General features: G+C 38.4%; 1 protein-coding gene across 1 annotated transcript in view; it reads left to right on the forward strand.

Moving 5' to 3' along the window:
• EFNB2 (ephrin-B2) overlaps nucleotides 1-22,750 on the forward strand; it is a 41,978-nt gene extending 19,228 nt beyond the window's left edge. Inside the window, exons 2-5 of the mRNA XM_009997929.1 lie at nucleotides 2,084-2,367; nucleotides 19,769-19,861; nucleotides 20,621-20,734; nucleotides 22,337-22,750. Coding sequence (XP_009996231.1) covers nucleotides 2,084-2,367; nucleotides 19,769-19,861; nucleotides 20,621-20,734; nucleotides 22,337-22,719 — 874 coding nt within the window. The 3' untranslated portion in view covers nucleotides 22,720-22,750. The remainder of the gene's footprint in view (nucleotides 1-2,083; nucleotides 2,368-19,768; nucleotides 19,862-20,620; nucleotides 20,735-22,336) is intronic.
• The last annotated feature ends 367 nt before the right edge of the window (nucleotides 22,751-23,117 follow it).

Consider the following 23,117-nt stretch of genomic DNA (forward strand, 5'->3'; position numbering starts at 1 on the left):
TTTGTCTTGGCATGCAAACGGGGGAATATGATTAAATAAATGGGGCTGTGGTCAGACAAAGCAGTAAAGTTGCTTGTAGTTGACTGAGGTTGGCTCAGAAACTCTATCCCTTTCCCTCTGCCTCGTCAGAGTTGATCCCAGAAGAAAGTGTGAGTCAGGATCTGTGCTGCTCCCTTGGGAATGTTTACTGGCTGGGATCTTCCTCCCACGATTTCTGCACCCTTGCAGAGCTGGCCTCTCCCTCTATCGTCCCTCACCAGGCTGGTGACTACAAGGAAGATGTGTTTCCACCTTTCAATTTGTTTTACCATTTTGGCTTTCAGGAGATGGTAGTCACCTTATTTCTTTGGTGTGTCTGAAAACTGGAGGAGGAGGCATCACAATTTTGCCCCATCTCCAGTGCGTCTCAGCTTGAACAGCCATGGCCAAGCCTAGTCTCTGTAGTCTGGAAATTACACAGCACAACACAAAAGAGTGCTGTGATTTATACATCAACAGTTGCTTTTCTTGCCATAACATTTCATTGTTCTTTTTCCCTAGCTCTGTAATTACGTGTCTTTATCCTGCTTCACAACAAATATTTCTTACACAGGCTTTGTGAGTGCAAATAATCCGGCTCAATTAACACAGATCATAAACTTGCATTGTGTGGGAGCAAGTGGTTGTAAACAGTGGATTAGAAATTTGGGGTGTCGCATCATCCTTTCTCTCGTACTAAGTTCTCCCCCAGTACTACTGTGTGCTGGTAGGCTGGGCTCCCTTAGCCAAGCCAGGGGCTGTAGGTTACCAGCGCCTCCACCTTTGTTCTGCTTTGGCCTTAATACTCTTAATTTAAAGTTTCCAGGAAGGCTGCCTCTGAAAAAGCCAGCTTTACTACGTGTGCTTTTTAAATACTAGCACTTGGAGAAGGGTGTTCATTAGGCAGCAGTTGTTTCAGTCATTTTTTCGGGCCAATTCTCCATTAAGGAAAATCTCTGGAAAAGGCTGGCAGACAGGAGAAAGAGGAAAGAAAGTCAGGCTTTTAGGTCTCTGCATTCAAGGACATTGTGTCATTTGCTCTATTTCTAAATCACACACTTCTTGGCCTTAATTGGAACAAATATATCTTTAGGAGAGAAATAATAAACAAACCTGCTGTGGCTTTTGTCATTCTGAGAACAAGTCTCTTCATATGGTGGATGAATTGATAATATAAGTAATTATTTATATTTTTCTTTTGTGGGAAGCAGTGAAATTTGCCTGTAAATTAATACGAGTAAGAAAGCTACAATGTCTAGTCTAATCTCAAAGATTAAAGCTCACTGCCAGTTTGTGTAAGATGTCTTCATCTATACTAAGGCAAAAGCACACACACACATTTCACTTGTAGCACAAGAAAGACAAAAAGAGCTAAAATAATGATGGTCATGGTGGACTTCATGAAGAGAAGAAATCATTGTAGTGTATCTGTCACAGTGTCTTGGAATAGTGTTTTATCAGAAGCATGTGGGTTCCTTGGGTCAGGTAGATCTCTGTCCACCCTGGGTCTATAAGGATGATCCTGGTGAGTGGCTGATGTTCCTTTTATTTATATCAATCAACATCTTAGTATGTTGTTAACTCTTAAGTCTAAGATGTTTTCTTGATGACATGGCTGCTCAGGGTTGCACAGGATTTTTCTTGTCATTCTCACATGTCCAAAATTAGCAAAATATGTGCAAGAAAACTAGAAATGTTACCAAAGCAGAAAAAACAGCAGGAGTGTAGCCGATCCAACATACTAGCTCCTGTAAATACCAAATGTGAAAGAAAGAGCTGTGCCTGCCAGACACATAAACCCTAGTAAGAGTTCCCAAAACTGGGATAATGACTATAAGACTCAATCCATCTGTAATTTCCAAGATTTAAACAAACATCTTGTTGATATTAAATTGAGGCCCAAACTGTTAAAATCTGGTTTGCTTACTCTGTCATTTTGGTTTTGGAAACTGTTTGTTCTTTTTTGTCCACAGCAATTGCTACTTTTCTGGACGAGATTTTATCAAGTGTCTTATATTTTCCCATTTTTTCTCTCTTCTCCCCCCTTTATTTTTCTCTGTTTTAGATTCCTTCCTGGACAAGGATTGGTACTATATCCACAGATAGGAGACAAACTGGATATTATATGCCCAAAGGTGGACTCTAAAACTGTTGGCCAGTATGAATATTATAAGGTCTACATGGTTGATAAAGACCAAGCAGATAGCTGTGCTATTAAAAAGGACAATACACCTCTACTCAACTGTGCCAAGCCGGATCAAGATGTTAAGTTTACTATCAAGTTTCAAGAGTTCAGTCCTAATCTCTGGGGCCTGGAATTTCAGAAGAACAAAGACTATTATGTCATATGTAAGTTCAAGATTTCAATTGTTCATTCTTTATAATGTATGTTTGTTCTCTTGTATGTTGTCTTGTACTTTATAAGAATACTAAGAAGGATGTAAATGGGCTTGTATTTCTTTCTCTTAAATTTTTTTTTGCCAGCATATTTTCACCATTATTTCTGATTTCTATGGGTCTTCTGTCTCTTTTTTTTTGACTTGGTTTGTGTGAACCAAATCAGATTGTACTTGTATTACTGTAAGGGGCTTCTTTTGTGCACAGAATTGTCCCCTGTATTCACCTTGAAATTTGTGTGCAGCTGAAGTGTAATGTGTTTCCTGTTTGCAGCTCTGGTGATGTGCCATGGTATTGACTTTGCCCTTGGCTTCCTTTATGCCAGGAGTTGGGAGCAGGGTGGCCCTGCCATTCTGAGCTGAGGCATCCTACATGAGATGGCTGGCCACTCCTCCAAATGGTCCAGGGACTCCTGTAGTGACCTTTTTTCCTCTTTGGTGCCAACTTGGACAGTGTAGTTTCCCTGCAAGCCTAGCTGCCAACTGTGTCTATAGAGTAGTTGGTAGGTTTTTGTGCAAAACCTGGACTAGGATGATCTTGAGTTTCGTCCTTTTTCATAGCCCTGGACTTGTAAAAAGAATGTGTGTGATGCAGGCCTGTGTCCAACTTTGTTTTAAGTTTTAGTCTGGCAAGGGATTTATGGCTGAAAGTGAGTCTGGAGGTAGCCACTGTGTTAAGTGATTCAAATTACTTACGATGTGTAAATTTAATTATGTGAATCAGGAGTTAGCATTCGTTGAGACCTCCAGTACAACAACAATTTACATTAGCTTAGCTTTTGTCATTGTAATACTATGGCCTGTGGGGCCCCTGGGGACTTTTGAAGTCTTGAGAAAGGAAGGTCAGTTGTTAGGAGATGGACAAATTCTGTGCATTGGCTTTCTGGCAGTTGCAATGAAGTAAGATACTGGTGTGTCGTTTCTACCACCTTCTTGAAAACTGGAGGGCTGATATTTCATATAATGTCTGCCACTCTAAATATTGTTTTAATTTCTTAGATAAAAATATTGGTAATTTTACCAGTGTTTTATGCAAGTACTTTTAAAATGGAAATGCCTTTAATATGAATTAATGCTCACTTCTGTTACATTCATAATGGTACACATGGTATATAAAACAGGTTGCAAGTAAGAATTTACTGTATTAAATATTAAATGTAGAAATTACTAAGTAGCAGTTTTGGGAGATAATAAAACAACATTTTTTGGCTTCTAGGGCTTGACAGAAAAGATCACGTAAGATAGGTGCTTTCTCTGTTTAATCAGGGGGTATATATAAACCTAATGTCACTTACACATCATTTAACTTTGACAAACCTCCCACTGAAATCCAGTGAGATTTACCAGGGTAAAAGCTGCAAGATTAGATTCTGAGAGATAGTTGTCTGTAAATCTGATGAAAATGTGTAGCATAAAAATGACCGTGCTTGAATAGTTTGCTTTAATGATAAAATTTGTTCAGTATTTAGTGCTGCATTTAAAAACATGCACAGCAGACCAGCTATAGGGGAACAAATGGCATTATTGCAATTATTACCTGAAAACTATGGGCACAAATGGAGCTTTCTGCTACCCTGTCAGTTCTGTCATAGCTATGTCATGGATTTACCCAGAGAATTATTAAATATGTCTCGTTTTCATTAGTTTTGTATAATTATTTCATTACAGCAATAAGCCATAATAGACATTACATTTCTTGGAAGATTACAGTATAGTTTGGTTGAAAGAACTTGCTAAGCCTCAAAAGTCACACTGGCCTTGCAGTAATACTAGAGTGCCTTAGGATATTACTTTCCGTGCTCATTTTGGCATAAACGAATGACTAATTTATCACTATATTGCTAGCATACTAACTGAGATGCACCATTTTAATAGGTCAGACAAAAAAAATCCAAACCCTGGAAACCGAGCCATCCTGAAGCTAAATAAAACTCTTGAATTTCTGTCATTCAGGGAGAAACAATGAACTCAGTGATGTTGATCTCAAAAACACTAAGAGGGGTAGAAAACTAGGCCAGGGTTCAGCTAGGACACCATTTTGCAGAGATACTGGAGCTAGATAGGATTTTAACAGTTTATGTTTAGAAACTCATGATCTGAGGCAGCCTTGTCAGATGCAAGTTCTGGTAGTCAGGATGTTTAATGTCAACTTTATAAGTAATATAATATAACTTAATCATGTATGCAAATAGGGCAGTAAATTGTTTGCTTACATCCCTATTGCCAGACCTGTAATTTAGCAGGTGTGCTCAGTCCTGAAAGGGAAGTGCACTGGGTTTCCCACTGACTGATACTGCTTCCTCGCCCCGTTTCTCTCTCACTCTCTTTCTTGTTTGGGGGTTTTGAATTTTGTCTTGATTTGCTGGGGGTTTTTTTGGAGGGGTGGGATTACTATCAAGTAAAGGCTGCAATGCATTTTGTGTGCCACCTTTGATTTCAAAGTATTTTAGCATCTTGTATTCCTTTCACTAAGAGGCATCAAACAAACCTGAGATGAGTTTACTGAGCCCCAGCATCTTTGCAGTCGTCACTATGGCTGCATCTGCAGCCTCATCTCATGCTGTTTATGCTGACAGGCTGTAGCCAGCCCTTTAAATGTTTTGTGCATCGTCACGTACCTTTGTCATCTTGCCATTATTTTAAAACATGGTTTGTTTTTCTAAGGTAATAAAATGTGGTATGTGGAGCTGTATTAAACAGTAAAATCTCTATTCAGATTAGGGGTTTAGTCATATTGGAATGAGGAGTAACAAAACAGGATGAAGCAGCTTCCTGAACCCTGTGCACCTTTAGGGAAATGTGATTGTGCAGGAATTCTTCAAGCCGTAATTTTTGTATTATCCAGATGTATTTATGATAGGTATAGCAGGAGGAGATCTTTTCTACTCATTAGTTTCCTAGGTCTAAGCTATAAAAAAAGCAACTTTTCTCATTCCACAATTTGTAATTTTTTTAAAAAGAAACATGGATGAGTTTCTGAAGCCTCCTTTCCCACTGAGTGGTACTTTAGTCCAAAAATAATCTAATCCATTTCTTGGCAAGATATCTTTAGTATGAGTATCAGGATTAAAAGAGTTAATTCTCTGAACAACAGTACTTGGAAAGATGATACTGAATGGTATTGTGAAAGTGAATAAATGATGTAACAGAGTGTCCTTGCTTTTCTTTTTCTTGCTATCATCAATTTTTGGTTCCTGGGAAATTAATAGATTCATTTTCCTCCAGTTATCTGATTTCTTTTCAGTAGAACTGGAGAAGGTCAAATGTACTTGTGATCTCAGAAGTATTAATGTTAGATTATCCTAAAATATGCGACCATTTAGTTAACATATCGTAAGTCTCTAAGGAACCCTTATTTAGATGCATGAGGGAAGATTCATCATACCCAACAACATAAATATCTGTGCAGAGGGCAAAGTGAAGCAGAAGGGTGTGCAGATTTGCAACTCTGATGTTTGCATTAGAAGTCTTTTTATGTCTTTGCATTGTTAGGGAGCGAAGTATAATTTTATGCTGTTGTGGATTGCTCAGAATGAGCCATGAGTATCTTCTCGATACTAGGGAACTGATCTGCAAGTATTTGGGTCATGGTGTAACTGCTGAAGAATTTCTCTCAGGTGCGTCTATGGGAGCAAGATGTGTTGGTGTAGTACAAGCATATATAATACACCAAAAAATATTTACTTTTGTTGAACAGGAGTTGTCCTGAACCTTTCCCAACAAACTTGGCCTTCAGTCAGAGGGCACAGGGAGCACGTTGGTCCACTGGGTTTGCACTGAGGGAGCACCCTGGGGAAGCCTGTGAGAAGCTGTGCCAGAGGGAAGGGAGCAGTGCCACTTGCCTTCGAGCTGTCACTACGCTCCTTAGATAGTTTGGCCAAGCAAGCACGTACTCTGTTCACTTCATCTGTTCTTTTGCATAAGTAAAATGAAGATCATGAGCTGGTATCATCAGCATTAAAAAAATAAGTCACCTGCAATGAAATCTTCACCTGTTGAAAATTTGTAAAAGAATGGCTCAAGACATAGGAAGGGGCTACAGAATGGTCCTAGAAAGAGTTGTTCTTAAAAAGCTTGCTCTGCCTATGGCCCCATTAGCCAAGCTTGCTGAGCTAATGATGCTCACTGGCTTTGACATTGGCAAAATGGAATACTCAGCTCTCCTTATTTATTTTTTTTAATTATTATTTAACTTTTTTTCGAGTGATCATTTACAAAATTGGCCTCTGGCTTAAATAAAAAAGCATATATATAATATAAGTTTGATCCCTGACTGATTTAAAGGTTTACACTGGCTAACAGCACTGTGTTTTGGTTAACTCTTCTAATAGTGCCGTGGCTTTTAAAATCAAAACAGTAATTCTGAAACTTTAGCATTAACTGAGTTTGAAAAAACTCACAAGGCTTTTTATGTTTTCACTTTGTCATTCTGTTACAATTAAGGGGCAATAACTGTCTGAGGAAGAACACATTAAAGGACAGTATAGATTGTGCCCTGAAATACCGCCCAGCTGGGAAGAATAAATCTCTTTGCGTGGCCAAATAGATTTGTATTAAAATGTTATTTTAGTATTCTGACCAGACAGTTTAAGCACTGGCTAATCGGGCTGGCTGGGCATTCTGACACCTCTCTTGAGGCAGCCTTCAGTCTGCAGCCCCCTTGCAACCTCCCAAACACCTAGTGAGAGCTACCATAAAGGAAAGTAGGTTTTTCTTGGTTTGGAGGTTGGTTCTGAACTAGCTAAAACTGGGACAAAACTGTATCAGAATTTCCATTCCATTTCTTTTTCAACAAAGACATTTTCCATCCTTTTGTTAAAGACTTCGTGGTCCAGGAATCTATTGTTATTTATTTTTTGGTGGTCGCAGTGTTAATGAAAGCCTGTGTCATAATAGCAGCCCCAATTCCAGTTGTACAGAGATTACATTTTTTGTTTCCTTTCCCCTTCTCCTTCCTCAGAAAATTAGATAAATTATTTTCTTCTTAGGGTAAAATTATATCCAGAGGTCAGTCTTTGACTTTGCTGAGAGTCTTTTAAGGGATGTATCGGCACTACCTCTTAGCTCTTGTGGAATTAAATATAAATGCAGCTCATACAAATATTATTGAAGGTAAAAAAAAATAAAAAATATCACTGTGCAGCTTCAGATTTCTAACAAGAGTCTAAGACCTACAGGATTAATGGAGTCATGGTCCTTTGGGGATTTGTCCCAGACCACACAGGTCTTGTAAGAGAATAAGGCTATTTTAGGTGGATGGACTTTGTTCATATTTGCTGCCATTACCTAGGCCATATCAGCTGTTTATCTCCTTTAAAGTAGACAGAGATAGTTCAGCAGAAAATTTGTTATTATTTCTCTGTTCCTAAGGAAATGAAATGAAATACAGGAATGCTCAGTTTGTTAATTGATGGCATCTTGTGAAGAAATACATTTATCCTCCCCCACACCCCTAAGTACTCCAAATAGATATGGAAAAAGATAAAAATGAAGAATGATTGCTCAGACTGGAAGAAAGAATTTTTCAGGAAATACTCATGAATTAAACACATTTTTAAATTTCATAGGAAGCTGTTGAATATTTTTAGTCTGTATTTATTTTTCTCATTTTTTTAGTTCCTCATAAACAATTTATAAATACCAGAGATGCAGTACATTCACCAAGAAAGATACAATATTCTCACAAGTCTTTATACATATGCTATCAACAGTAAAGGGACACCTGAAGTGCTTTGCAAAAAAACAGCTTAAACCCTGATCTTCTACAAGGTATATACATCCTTAAGATTTACACATGCATCCTTAAGAGGGATATATGCAGAATAAGAGTGTTTATGTTATGGTTTATTTGCAGGGTATGAGTAACTGTTTAAATCAGGGGCGTGTGTACTGGGCAGACATGCCTTGCTTTGAGAGAAGTATCTGTCTAAAGTGAAACTTTGAAGTGTGCCAGCATACTGAAAGGTATCTTTTTTTTACCTAAGTTTGGTAATGAGCATTTGTCTCATCAAGTGGAATGATTAGTCTTTATTTATACAGTTGCTTGTATTATATCTGCTACATATTACAGTATTTTAAGTCCTTAAATAAAAGATCAGGAACTGCATAAGCTTTTATAAAGGCTTTAATGAAATATATTTTAAATACTTGAAACTGTTTGCCTAAAAAAGTCTTCACATAGGTGGATTGGAGGGAAATGTACTTTTGTCTGAGAACTGCATTAGCTAAAAAGCAGGGTGGAAAATGGTTGAAAAACAGGGATAAATGTCAGTTTGGACTTTCTTTCCTGACTTTAATCAGCCCTGAAAACTTTGGTTGAAGAATATTTCAGGATTTATTTATGATAAATCAGATTGTAAAACTAAGCCCTAATGGGCAGTCTTCCAGTTGCTTTTTTTCAGTTCCAAGGAAATCATGCAAACATTTCTGTGAGTCAAAGCAGGATTAGGTTTAAGGTAGTCTGAGCAGTTCTTGGAGAAGAGTCCACATTAAGCTGATAAGGCTGGTTTAAAAAAACATGTTTATTAGCATGATTTATCAGTTTTCTGATCAGTAGATGAGGACAGCAAAAATACCTAAACTGCAGCAGCAGACTTGTCCTTATGTGCTCACTGAAGTGCTGTGAGAGAAACGGAAGTCTGAATCCAAATCCTGCCAGGGAAACCAACACAGATTTGTTTTTCAAGTATTTCTTGTTGGCACATAAGTGATTTAGACCACAACAGTGCAGCTGATGGCAGAACATAGAATGGTTGAGTTTGGACAGCACCTTTGGAGGTGGTCTAACCTCCCATTCAAGGCCCTGATCAAGCAGGCTGAGCTGCAGCAAGTTGTCCACAACTGTATCCAGCTGGGTTTGAATGCCTCCAAGGATGGGGAGACTCCCCAGCCTACCTGGACAACCTGTTCTAGTGTTCAGTCACCCTCACATTAAAAAAAAAAATGAATTATCAGGGTTAAACAGCATTCCCTGTATTTCAGTTTGTGCCCATTGCTTCTTGTCCTGTCTCTAGGCACCACTGTGAAGAGTCTGGCTCTTTCTTCTTTACCTTCCCCTCAGGTATTTAATCACGTTGATAAGATCCCTCTGAACCTTCTTTTCCCAGGTGCTCAGCCACCAATCTTACACAGATGCTCTAGTTCCTTTTTCATCTCCATGAGCATTTACTGGACTTGATCCTGCCAGTCTATATCTGTCTTGTACTGGGAAGCCTATGACTGCACCCAGCACCCTAGCTGTGGACTCACCAGTGCTGAGCAGAGGGGAAGGATCACCTCCCTCTGTTTGCTGACAGTGCTCTGCCCAATGCAGCTCAGGAGGCTGCTGACTTGCTTCAAGGGCATGTTACTGGCTCATGGTCAACTTGGGAGTTCACCAGGACCCCCCGTGCCATTTCTACAAAGCTGCTTTCCAGGTGTTTGGCCCCAGATGAAACTCGAATTCCACCTGCCCCAACTGAAACTCGATTCCACCTGCCATCCAGAGGTTTCCAGAGCAGATTTAGTAGCAGCATCGAGAGATCAGTGATAAAATTTGTGTTGCAAAAAACACCCCAAACCCCACCACTTAAAAATGTTATACTAATAAAACTCAAGTGACATTAAGAACTTTGTGAACGTCATTATTTAAAGTATCATTCTCCTGTCTGGAGAATTCCCCTCTCTGGAGACCTTTCAAAATTCAAAATATGAGAGGTATTAACATACCCATCCTATTGGACTTCTTAAAATGACCGAGATGTGCCAATGGGATAATTTGTAAAGAAACTACACCACTTAATTTCTTATGGCAAGTATTTGAGCTAGAGGTCCTGTAGCGTGTTGGAAATTCAGATTGCTTTATTTCAGCAGTGTTCGCTCATTAAGTTTTACTCTGTGGGCATTTGAAAGTTCTAAACACAAACATAAGCATACTGCAATCAAAACACTGCTTAACTTCTGATCATCTTTGCCAAATGCACAGTCATCCAGTAGAGTCATAATTGATCTCAGTACTCAGGTGCCAAACTTTGTATTGCTGAAGTATAGTTAGATGATGTAAATAGCTTTTTGTGTTCTGCAATAAAGCACACTTTTGTTGTTCTTGATGTAAAAGCAGGAGATGAAGGTATTCTTTTATTGAAGCAAACATGTGGAAAATTGCTCTAGATTGTAATAGTACAGAGCATCTCCCCTGAAAGAAATTAGGTTCATCTATAGGGCAGACTCTTGACTGTGGCACTTTATTGGGGTTACTCCTGGACTCTGGTCAAAGCAAATAACATCATGTCCACCTAAACTGTTATAACCATGAGACTGGCACATTTTCTCATCTATAGTGTTATATTCTGAACTGTCAGTAGGCATTAACTCAGTCACTGGTGAAATCCTACCACCTAGAGTTGAACTCTGCCTCAAAATGATGTTTTCCACTTCAGTGCTACTCGTATAGCAATTACTGGGTCATTAATATCATTGCATGCAATTAGTGACAGTAGAATGAGCCAGAGGTTTGTTATTTAATATGAACTTTAACTATAACCCTTTCTTATCCAAGTGCTACAGGCAGAAACCAGAAAGATTTTCACGGTAGATGAAAATCCCTGAAGAGCAGTGTTGAGATTGTATGATACAGGAAATAGGTCCTCATTTAATGTTAAAGCATCTGCTTTTGTTTCCAGCAAGCCCGCTTGTCATTAGCAACAATCAGTGTAACCTGCATGCTAGCTAATTCTATTAGTTCTGTTCAGCTGAATTGTTAAGCAAAGCTTGCTGTGGTAGAGGGGAGATATTTCTTCCCATCCATTCCACTGGCTTTTGCCAGTAGTGTGCCAGGAGAAAGAATGAACTTACATAAAATAGTTGTTTGTGGTTGGTGAAGTTAACTAGCTAGTAATCTGTTTCAGATGCAAACTTTCTGATATACTCTGAATACATCATAATTAGTGGGCTTACATCTGCCAGTTACTTCAGTGCTCACAAATATGTAATTTGTTTATGTAAACTAGAGGCAACCATGTGTGCGGTAGATCATTATCTGACAACATTTCTCAAAGTATGTGAAATATAGAACTAAAATACTTTTAGAAATGCTTAACTGTAATGAAAGACTTAAATTGTCATTCATAGTGAATACAGTATTGAGATGCTTTTATTTAATTTTTTACACTCTAAATCATCCAAGAGAATTTTAAAAAAGGGACACTTGACAGCAGTGAAGCAAGTAGAGTTTTGTTGTGGGTGGATGCTATGACCTTCTGTAATGGATAATAATTCAGCAAATAGTTTACTGTTCAGTGCACTTCAGCTGTGATATTCCGTAACTCAGAGAAAACGTAGTACTGTTTTTTAAATTATAGGCAGCAAATACCAGTTGGAGCTCACAGGTTTTTTTATAATTTCCAACTCTGTCCTGCTCACTGTCTCTTTTTCTGTTTATGGGGAATCTTTGTTGACATAAGGGGTTTTTTATTACCACCTGTATTCTTGTTGTATGGTGTCACATCTTTGTGGAATTAAGGCAATTATTCTGAGTGTAGGAAAGGGGGCAAACTTTAGTGTGTGGGTGATCCTTCTCAGTTGGACAACATGAGATGCAGGAAGGAGAGTCTGGATTTCCAGAGGTATGCCTGAAATTAAGCAGTTGGTATATATACCAAGGTTTATTACAGTACTGGACTGATTGACTCTGTTTTGCATGTGTCCTTCCCCAAAAAAATTGAAACAGTAATAAAATCTGTCCCTTTCTGGACACAGGAAAACAAGTGGAAAATTTTATGGAGAATTATATTAAGACCTCTATATCATGAATCACATCAGAATACCACAAGTCACACTGTTCACATTTGGACAAAATACATTTAAGAGTGGTGTTTAGAAAAGTGAATCACAAAGTTTCACTGCAGAGCCTTTTCCTTCTTTCAGGCAAGAAAAGGCTTGCTTTTTTTTAATTTTACTTCATTTTGTTCAGCTTTCAGCTTGATTGGGGAGGGCATTGCTGCTTTCTTGCTGTGCAGAATGTAAGTTGTAGATCCTGCTTAGATGTAAATCCTGAGACTTAGAACACAAGAATTAATTTAAAAACAAATAGCATGAGAAATGGAAAAGAGGAAGGAATAATTCTGGTCATTTCCTTCACGTTGTTTTGCCCTATGGGTGAATAGAGGGGGAAAAAGGCTGACTTCAAGAGTATTAATAAACACTCAATAAGCTTTCCTTTAAGAAAAAAATTCTTAGTTTGACTAAATGTGTTGAACAAGCTTGAGAGAATGAGAGTTTCTGAATGGTCTTTAGGTTGAGAAACTCAAAATTCTGCTGCCACCCTGACTTTGCAAGGAGGACCAATAAAAAAAAACAACAGACATCTTAGAAAAAAGCCGAGTTATCAGTAAATTATTTTTATATATTTTTCATTACTGTTTCATGTCCTGTATTAATTAAACAAATTCATCAGGTTTTTATCTTTTTTATTAAAGATTCTTTCTTTGTTTATGTGAGAACAGTAGAAAGGTTGGGATGTGGTTTTATTATTCACACACAAAGAGCTGAACAGAAGAGGTCTCCAGTCTCTAGTTAGAAACACAGACAACAAGTTGACAGTAATCCAGGCAGTTTAAGTTTCAGGCCTTGTGGTCCCGGTTTGGGACAGCTAATAGTTGCATTTTGAAAGATGGTTCCTTTTTTTTTGAAAAGGGAAGGTTTCAGTATTGGTTTCATTTTTTGTCACAGCAAGCAAGGGTAAACCGTTAGTTGCTAGTAGTTGAAATTAGTATATTTATCTTCTCTCAAAACTTGCAGCTCACCCATTGTAGTGTTTGCCAAGCTACCTGTTCTTCGGTGAGTGGCCTGAACAATTTTTTTTGGGTTGTTTCAGATCATCAGGAAGATCTGGCATCGCTACTGAGAGGAAAAAAAAAAAAAGTAATTTAATTAAAAAACTCTTTCTGCTACCTCAATTGCCTTGTTCTTCATCCCTGGCTGGTCTAGAAACAACCTCTGTTTTGTGATCTGTGATTTGTGGCTTTGCAGTGTGTGATTTCTGGTGTACTTAAACCCATCCCATAAATTTAGATAATTTATGGGAAAGAATAATTATTTATTTGGTGCTTTACTAAGAGAGTCATTAAAAGGACCAAAAGCAGATGAAAGCAGTCAAAGTACAAACACACAATGCTTGGCCAAAATAGTATTCTGTTACTTAATAAAATAAAAAACCCTCAAAAGCTTTACATGCGCTTAGTAATCCTGTGAGTGCATATGAGATCAAGTGCAGCTTTGCTTTAGGAATAACTTCATAGTACTGTTGGATCTAAAGCTTTTGTGGATTTTTGCTGCTGTTTAGGCTTTTTCATTCTGTTTCTAAGAACAGCTGAGGAAAAGTGGAGATAGGTAGGGTTATTTGATTTTATTTAGCTCTGATTTTGAGAAGCGTGTTTTCTGATGATGAATTCAGGAAGTATTTAGGGAAAAAAAATATATATAATCTATTGGACAGTACTGTTCTGCCCAAATAAACCTGTAATTCCCATTTTTCTATTAACAGTTCCACACCAGCAGCGATTAGTTCTTGATGACCTCATCAATGATGTGTCTTTGATACATTGCCAAGTGGCATGTACTGTCCAGCACAGTAAGGGGGGGGCAACACTAATTTTGCCCTCAACCACCAGCTGACATTAGTCATTCATTCCTATAGTCAGTGGTTTAAAATCCATTTAGTTTTCACAGGAAAATTAAGTACAATGATTATAATTAATTTCTGCAGCCATGCAGTCCATTTCCTATTCAAGCTCCAGAAATAAATGTGTTACAAAGTTGTGTTGGTTCAAAGGATGTGACATTTAATTTGCAAGTAGGTAATGTTTTTCATAATCCTAAAACATAAAAGTATGGGTAAGAATTGTGACAGAACTAAGAGGCTGAGATCTTATTCTGGTGGTGTTTTATTTTAAATAATGGTGATGGCATTTTTTCATTTTGTATTGTGTGTTTTTAGGAGTGAAGGAAGTTGAATTTTTGTGACTGTGCCTTCATTTTTAATCTCTTTGTGAATGAAAAGCTATATACAGGCACAAATCCAGCAGCTTAATTCTCCATCTGATTAGAGCAATGTTACAAACCTGATAGGTTGAAAACAGCCGAGATCCATGCAGTGGCTTGGCCTCCTGGGAGACAGAGTAATAACAATCAAATGAAGACATATTAAAATGTAATATTACTTCCTCTCCATGGGGACTGTGTAAGAATCATAGCCAGGAACTATTCGTGTCAGCTGACTTTGTTTCGTTCACTGTTTCCCTGTCTCTGCGTTTATGACTAATACATTTCATTCGGTAAACAACACTTGGGAAGTTTTAAAAACAAGTAAATGTAAAACATCATACATTGATTTATATGAGTTCATACTTTTACTTTTTTTTTTTACATAAGAATGAAAGGAAGGCAGAGCTGTAATGAAATTCTTTGGTCTGAATAGTTTCATTTCCTCTTGTGTAAGTGAGATTATATGTTAGACAGTATTTTATGAAAATGAAAATACATACTAGCTTCTCTGAAGTGAGAATGCATCAGCAGACTCTTAACCATAATTTTGTAAGAGGTCAGTTTTTCTGAAAGTTGAAAAAGCAAACTTATATTCCTTATAAAATAGCAGCTGCTGTTGTATTCAAGTATAGACATACCATGTTCATTTGGAGCTCAAACAATTCTTGACTGACTGGTGCAAACATTACTTATAACTTATCATTTTGTCAGAAAGTCTTAAAATTAATAAGTTTTAGGGCAATTGTATGTGTTTATTTGTAGATGTGGTAATGTCTTGACTGAATAATGTAGTGCCTTTGACTGTAAATATTGGTCTTACATATAATAATACATAATATATAATATGTCATATAGATTATATAATATATTGTATATTATAATATATTAGTTTTTCAATAGACACCAGTGGAACAGGACAGGTCTCAGAAAACCTGAAGTACCTATCTTGTCAAAAAGACACAAATCTTTTTCTACCTGTTTAGCAACATCGTACTTTTAGTTTCCTGTGTCTTACTATATTAATATAAAGCAAAGTGTGGGATCATGAGAACATATAATACACATAAGAAACTTTATATTAGCAATCATTAATTATGTTTATTAATATAAATATTTAAGTCGTATGTAGTTGCCTTAGCACAAGGCCATGTATGATAGTTCATATGAGTCATTGCCTCTGAACTATATATATATTTAGAACTAAGTATAAAAAAAAACAAAACAAGCCTGTTACTTCTTAGGTATATGTATGTAAAAATAAACTGGATGGAAGGTCTAAAATTTGATCATACAAACACTCCAGAGAGTCATATTTCCATTTTAAATGCAAGGAACTTGTGCATTTCTGTGTTTATACCCTGAAAACTTTGTAGCAGACATTTTTTTATTTTATTTTTTTTTTAATATACATGATAGAATCATAACATCGTAGAATGGTTTGGATTGGAAGGGACTTTAAATATCATCTGGTCCAACCCTTTACAGAGTGAAAAGAACTCCAGGTACAGGGTCATTTTGCTGCTGAGTTTCGCGAAGGAGTTTGCATGATAGTAGGTAGAATTTTTATTTGGAGATCAGTATAGAAAGGCAGAGGCAAGTTGTTGAGGAGTTTGTACTCACTCCCTTGTTTCACTTCTGCACACTGAACTGTCAAGGGACATTAGCAGTATGAAATGTGTTTTCTCTGATGTCCCAGATTACTTCTTCTCTGTGCAGCTTTTCAAAGCTTGAAACAGTGTGTTTAAAACTATCCGCTTTCTTCCTGGTACACTAGGGATATGTGAGGTTAAATTTCGATAGTCTTAATGAATTTTGAAAAATAATTTATAGATTATATAATATATTGTATATTATAATATATTAGTTTTTCAATAGACACCAGTGGAACAGGACAGGTCTCAGAAAACCTGAAGTACCTATCTTGTCAAAAAGACACAAATCTTTTTCTACCTGTTTAGCAACATCGTACTTTTAGTTTCCTGTGTCTTACTATATTAATATAAAGCAAAGTGTGGGATCATGAGAACATATAATACACATAAGAAACTTTATATTAGCAATCATTAATTATGTTTATTAATATAAATATTTAAGTCGTATGTAGTTGCCTTAGCACAAGGCCATGTATGATAGTTCATATGAGTCATTGCCTCTGAACTATATATATATTTAGAACTAAGTATAAAAAAAAACAAAACAAGCCTGTTACTTCTTAGGTATATGTATGTAAAAATAAACTGGATGGAAGGTCTAAAATTTGATCATACAAACACTCCAGAGAGTCATATTTCCATTTTAAATGCAAGGAACTTGTGCATTTCTGTGTTTATACCCTGAAAACTTTGTAGCAGACATTTTTTTATTTTATTTTATTTTTAATATACATGATAGAATCATAACATCGTAGAATGGTTTGGATTGGAAGGGACTTTAAATATCATCTGGTCCAACCCTTTACAGAGTGAAAAGAACTCCAGGTACAGGGTCATTTTGCTGCTGAGTTTCGCGAAGGAGTTTGCATGATAGCAGGTAGAATTTTTATTTGGAGATCAGTATAGAAAGGCAGAGGCAAGTTGTTGAGGAGTTTGTACTCACTCCCTTGTTTCACTTCTGCACACTGAACTGTCAAGGGACATTAGCAGTATGAAATGTGTTTTCTCTGATGTCCCAGATTACTTCTTCTCTGTGCAGCTTTTCAAAGCTTGAAACAGTGTGTTTAAAACTATCCACTTTCTTCCTGGTACACTAGGGATATGTGAGGTTAAATTTCGATAGTCTTAATGAATTTTGAAAAATAATTTCCTCCGGTGGCCTTAGGTAATTGTTGGTTTAATTACAGGGAGAAGCTGAGATGGAAACTTTTCTTTGTCACCGAAATATTCATCTTTGAAAATTCCCCATTCCTCAGGACATAGCAGTCTGTACTCTGAGCTATAACATAGGCTTTCTGAAAACCCCTTGAAGAACTGTGGAAAAAGTGAATACTTTTGCAGATTCATTCATCTGACATCAAAGCTATGAAAGCATTCTTTTAGCAAGCGAGACAGATTGCGCTTGCGTAGGCACACAACCAGACTCATTGTACATGTGGGCCTTCCCATTTGGAGACTGTATTTGAAGTAATTTTGCATTCTTTTTGCTGTCTTACTTTCTTATTCTGTACTGAGGTCAAACTACATCCCCTGCATCTTACTGAGGTCTCCTGCTCTCTGGGTTAAATGGATAGGCCTTTAAAGAATAAAAAGGCATTGTTGTTCAGCAGCAGCAGCATTCTATTCAACTAAAATCAAGTAGAAGGTGTTTAAGGAGATGTGAGCCCCTATCACCATGGTTTAAAAAACAAAGAATCACCAAAACTGCAAGATAAAGTCAGTGTTTATTAGATGTACTTTCAGCTGATGCTCAGCTTGGTATTTCTATTTACTGCTTTTTTTCCCATGTCCTTGTGCCGGTACATTGGCAAATAGGTCATAAAAAACACTTTCAGCAAAGACACGTTTGATTTATGTCCAGAACTGGTTCTTAGTATTGATTTTTTTTCCCTCTGGAAAAAACCTAAAGAAAACAAAACTATATGTCTCCATTATTTTCTGAGCCTGGCAATGCAGTGGCACATTTCAAATTGGCTTTTATCTTAAATTACTCATTGTGCTCTTTTATATTTTAAGAAGTCTTTTTGCAAGTTAGAAAAGAAGTAGTTGCACTTATGGCCATTGTAATGTTTTAACAGGGGGGAGGGAACAAGAGGAGGAACTGGAAGGGACCACGTATGAGGGAAATTTAGGAATAGAAAGCACAATTTGGGAAGTTTGTATGGTGGCTGTAATTCCAGTTAGTCACAAAAGAGGCAGCAGCAGAATAGAACCAAGAAGTAGATCAAAGGCTAGGAAGCAGGGTTCAGCCGTATGGGGTTTATATCTTTATGGCTAGAGAGAAGATTAGAGCAAGAAAAATACTGCCATGGGGTTAGGAAGACATTGTGAAGCAAAAAGGAAATATACATAGGCTGCATCTGAAAGAAAATCCCCAAGGAAGGCAAAAGAGAAGGAGCAAGAATTAATAACAAAGATCCAAACAGTGTGAAGCCCTGGTTGAATGAGGTCGCAAGCTGAAAGGAGAGGGGCAGAGGCAGGGAAGTACTGCTTAAGCAGTTCATCATAGCCACAGCAAAACAGTGAGCTTCGTTATCTCCGATTTTCTGTTTGTCTTCTCCAGCTGGTGGCCTGGTGCTGGTGCACCTGCATGCATCTGCCTGTACCTGCGTTTTGCACCTTGGTTAAACAGCTCCAAGAAATGATCGTGAAATTTCCACCCCTAGGACAGCTGGGGTGGGAAAACCTCTGGTACGATTCCTAAGCAGTGAAGCTGCAGTTCACTGCTGGTAGATGTGCCCACTTTGCCACTGTGGCCCGTGCCTGGCACGGTGCAGCATGGCACTGATACGCCAGCACCTGGGGAGCTGCCAAATAGTTTTCCAGCAGCTGTTGGAGTTTCGCAACCAGCAGCTGGCTCCGGCAGCAGTGGCGGCGGCCGCGCACCCCTAGACCATGAGTCAACATTCTGGATTCTCCAAGGGAGTTGTGCTTAGTGCTCAAATCACATTGCAGTGTCAACTTGTGCCAGGGCACACAGTGGTTCCAGCCAGCACCTAGATAAGCAGGAACAATATAAACACAGAGGAAAGCACCCGTTTGTTTGTACGAGCTAAAAGGTTTCAGTGAGAATAGAGCGTATTTCCCCCCTGCTACCCACACCCGTGGAGGCTCCTCAATGCTGAGAAAAGTGAGATTGTACTTTAAAATATTAAATGGTTTTCCAATCAGTGCAGAATCTCAGCTTTCACCTGGTTCTTTTGTATGCGTTCACTTCTTCCAGCAGGAGATTTGTAATAGAGGAAGCAGGTGTAATGTAGTGATTATAAAGATATTGTTGGGGGGAAAAAAGGGCGAATTTTCAGTGCTCTGCTCCTCTGAGCCTGCTAGGGCTTCCTTTTCAGCTGACTCCATCACCTTTTAGCAAGGTGCTGTGTTTTCATCCCAAGTCAGTCAATCAGTCAGTCAATTGTACATAGAAAAAAAGGTCACTGGGTAAATTTGACACCTTGATAACACATTCCTCCATTTGTATATATTGTATGGCTTACTGATGTATTCATTCCTTTGGCTTTCAACATTTCACAACTTTCCCATAGGTCAGCCTGAGCAGCAAGAACAGGTCCTGGTAGATTGAAAGATTTCTTGTTTCAAACACTCATGTTCACATCACTTTGCCTGTTGATTTCCTGGTTTTTATTTATTTTTATTTATTTTTATTTTTCTTTTATTTTCAATCAGCAACATCAAATGGGTCTTTGGAGGGCCTGGATAACCAGGAGGGAGGGGTGTGCCAGACAAAAACCATGAAGATCCTCATGAAAGTTGGACAAGGTAAAGACCATCTGCTGTTCCATTGAAATCACTTTGATCAGTCTCAGTGTCCTTTTAGTTTTCAGGCTTCTTTAAGCAGCGTAGCGCAGAGAGCCAACGGAGTCTAGCATGGTCATTCCTCCCTTGTAGTCTGAAAGCAAAACCTATTTTCTCTTCTTCGGCTACTGACAGTTTTATACAGGAGGAGGGTTAGCATAATAAGATCTCTTCACTGGAGAAATCCCTAGAAGGAAAGGTCACCTGGGAGTAGTGTGTTTCAGTCATTTTTATTTTTATTTTGAAAACAAAAGCCATAACTCTGCTGTTCAAAATTACTTAAAATACATGAAAGGAGGGAAGCTAATATTTCTATAGTTTGCTTGTTATGAATTCTGATTACAGAGAGGTTTTTGTTCATTGTCTCTTTTCATATATAGATAACCTATTGTGCAGGAAGAAAGAATTATTCTTCTAAGTAGAAGTTGGTTTAGTAGTCAATCAGCTTCCTTAGTTAGACTGAAATGTCATCTGCAAAGCTTTTCTTGCCAATTACAGGAGTCCCTATACTTTCTGCTGATGGCCTCACAATTTAAATCTCTGAAATAACTAACATAATCATTTTGCTTTAAAAGGAAAATTACGTTCTTGTATCTGCCAGTCTTTCGCATAAAGATTCTTCTGTTCAAAACCATTTGTGTCTCATGAGGTATCTAGAGCCGGCTTATAAGTCTCTGTACAATCAAGTGCCAAAGCTGCATGAGTCGTCTTTCTCTCCCCCAGATCCCAACTCAGCAGGGCCACCCCGGCACACAGATCCCACCAAGCGCCCTGAGCAGGAAGCTGGCACCAACGGGAAGAGTTCCACCACCAGCCCCTTCGTGAAGGACCATTCAGGTAGGTTGCGGCAGGGCTCATGCCTGGGATGGCACTCTGGTGGAGTGTCCTCCTTTGTCCCCAAACACATTATGTTTTACCATTAAAATGCCAGAAAAAGCTATGTTTTCATACTAATGTGAAGCAAAAGCCAGTTCTGATGCTCTGGTGGATAGAGCTGGGAGCTGCAAGTTTTGGCAACAGCTGCTTTCTCCCCTCTTCCACTCTACAGTAGAAGTTAATTATGTCTTGTGAGAATATCACTCATTTACAGGAAAGTTTTTGGATAGGACATTTGCTAAGCGGCTTTACGATGGTAAATGCTGCTTTACATTTAGTACTCTGGCAGATGAGCAAGTCTTTCTGTCTTTCTCTTCCCGGATAATACATTATCAAGTAGTTCTCGACAGCCATTTATAAAGTTTATTTCAAGACATCTATAATTAATAACCTGATCCTTTAACTGACCATATAAAGTCTACATATGAATAGCTGATCTTTCACTAAATTTTAAGAATTAATCTTTAAAAATAATTACCTAAACAAGGTAAACAGATGGTTCCAAACAAGTAACTTCAGGATGCATTTCATACATTAGGTGAACAAGAAAAATCCTACCTCTTAAGACCCAAGGTCTCCGGAAGAAAATTCGGTGATTTGGAAATGCTAGAAAGCAAAACTTCTTGACAGTTGATTCTGGGGTTCCTGAAAATGGCTGCAGGTTTTCCTTCCTAGCTCTGTTATTAGTTACTGGGCGAATGAATCTTTGATGTGGCAGTCGCTGCGATGGCTTCAGCCATTTCCTGCAGAGTTATCAGTAGGAGAAGTTCACAGTTACGTGGACATAGCATCTGCAGCATTTTCTACCTGTCAGTGAGCATCGAGAGAGGGAAGTCAGTTCTAATTCTCAAGTGAAACAGTGTCAAGTGAGCATTCATTTTTGTGACAACTAGCACAATGGTGTGATGGCGGCAGATACTCAACAGGCAACTCAGCACTTTTTCATGAGTACCAAATGCATTATGTGGTTTTCTTTTAAGAAAATGTAAGTTAATACAAACAGATGTATGCCATTGCCATTTTACCTCTCTCCCACAGCTGCCTCAAGCTCCTTTCTTTAATGTGTGAGCAAGAGGAGTCCATGTGAAGAGGCACTAAGGACGGTTTAACTTAAATCAATATGAGAAACATAAAATAGCAGAACAGTGTGACACTGAACAGTGCCAGTTGTCCTGAGAATTGTCATTTCCCTGTGTCATTTTCCCCTCGCAGTCCTATCCGATCCCTTTCTGCTTCCCAGGGCTGGTCAGCATCTGTGAAAAGATGCTGTGTGTGTCAAAGGCTGCCTTGTCAGTGCTGGCCCTCACTGCTGATGGATGATGATGTATGAAACGGGGTGGTTCAGGAGCAGCACAAAGTGAGACCAGCAGACACAAAGTCTTGTTTAATATTGATTGCTGACTTCGGCTGTTTGCATTTAACTATCTAACAGGGTAATTGGTCTGTCAAAGTTTAGCTGTCAGTTAATTCTTCCAGTCTTGCTTACTCTACACATTTTTAAGCAGCGTAAATGGATCACAGGATGGCAATAACTTTTGTCTGTTGTATTTCTGTTCTTTTCAGGATCTAGCACAGATGGCAGTAAGGCTGGGCATTCCAGTATACTGGGTTCAGAGGTGGCCTTATTTGCAGGGATTGCATCAGGGTGCATCATTTTCATCGTCATCATCATCACTTTGGTGGTTCTTTTGTTGAAGTACCGGAGAAGACACAGGAAGCATTCCCCGCAACACACCACAACTCTCTCACTTAGTACATTAGCCACCCCAAAACGCAGTGGCAACAACAATGGTTCTGAGCCCAGTGACATTATCATTCCTCTAAGGACTGCAGACAGTGTCTTTTGCCCCCACTATGAAAAGGTCAGTGGCGACTATGGACATCCGGTGTACATAGTTCAAGAGATGCCTCCTCAGAGCCCAGCAAACATTTATTACAAGGTCTGAGAAACACACAGCCAACTCTGTGGTACAGTTGAGTCGTAGAGGAAACTCACTGGTCAAACGCTTTCTGTTGGAGTTTGTGATGACGCCTTGTGCACAAGCATTGACTCAAGCACAGGGGGGAAGAAGGCGACAGCTCTTTCTCCGGGAGCCAACACGAGCTGGACAGCTTACCTAGTCTGTAGAATTCCTATCTCAGTGAATAAGTATTCACTAAAAGCTGGAAGACTTTTACATAGAAGATGCCCATTCTGATTGCTGTACTTTTGTTACATTCATCATCCTCAAAGCCATGTGCTGCAGGCATTCAGGCATGTACAAAAGCCAAGGGAAGATGGAGTGATCCATGGATGTTAATAGCTTTAGGCATCCTAGGAAGGTGCTCTAGGATATATCAAGCT

The sequence above is a fragment of the Chaetura pelagica genome, unplaced genomic scaffold, assembly GCF_000747805.2.
Source record: "Chaetura pelagica isolate M959 unplaced genomic scaffold, ChaPel_1.0 scaffold123, whole genome shotgun sequence".
Lineage (NCBI taxonomy): Eukaryota > Metazoa > Chordata > Aves > Apodiformes > Apodidae > Chaetura > Chaetura pelagica.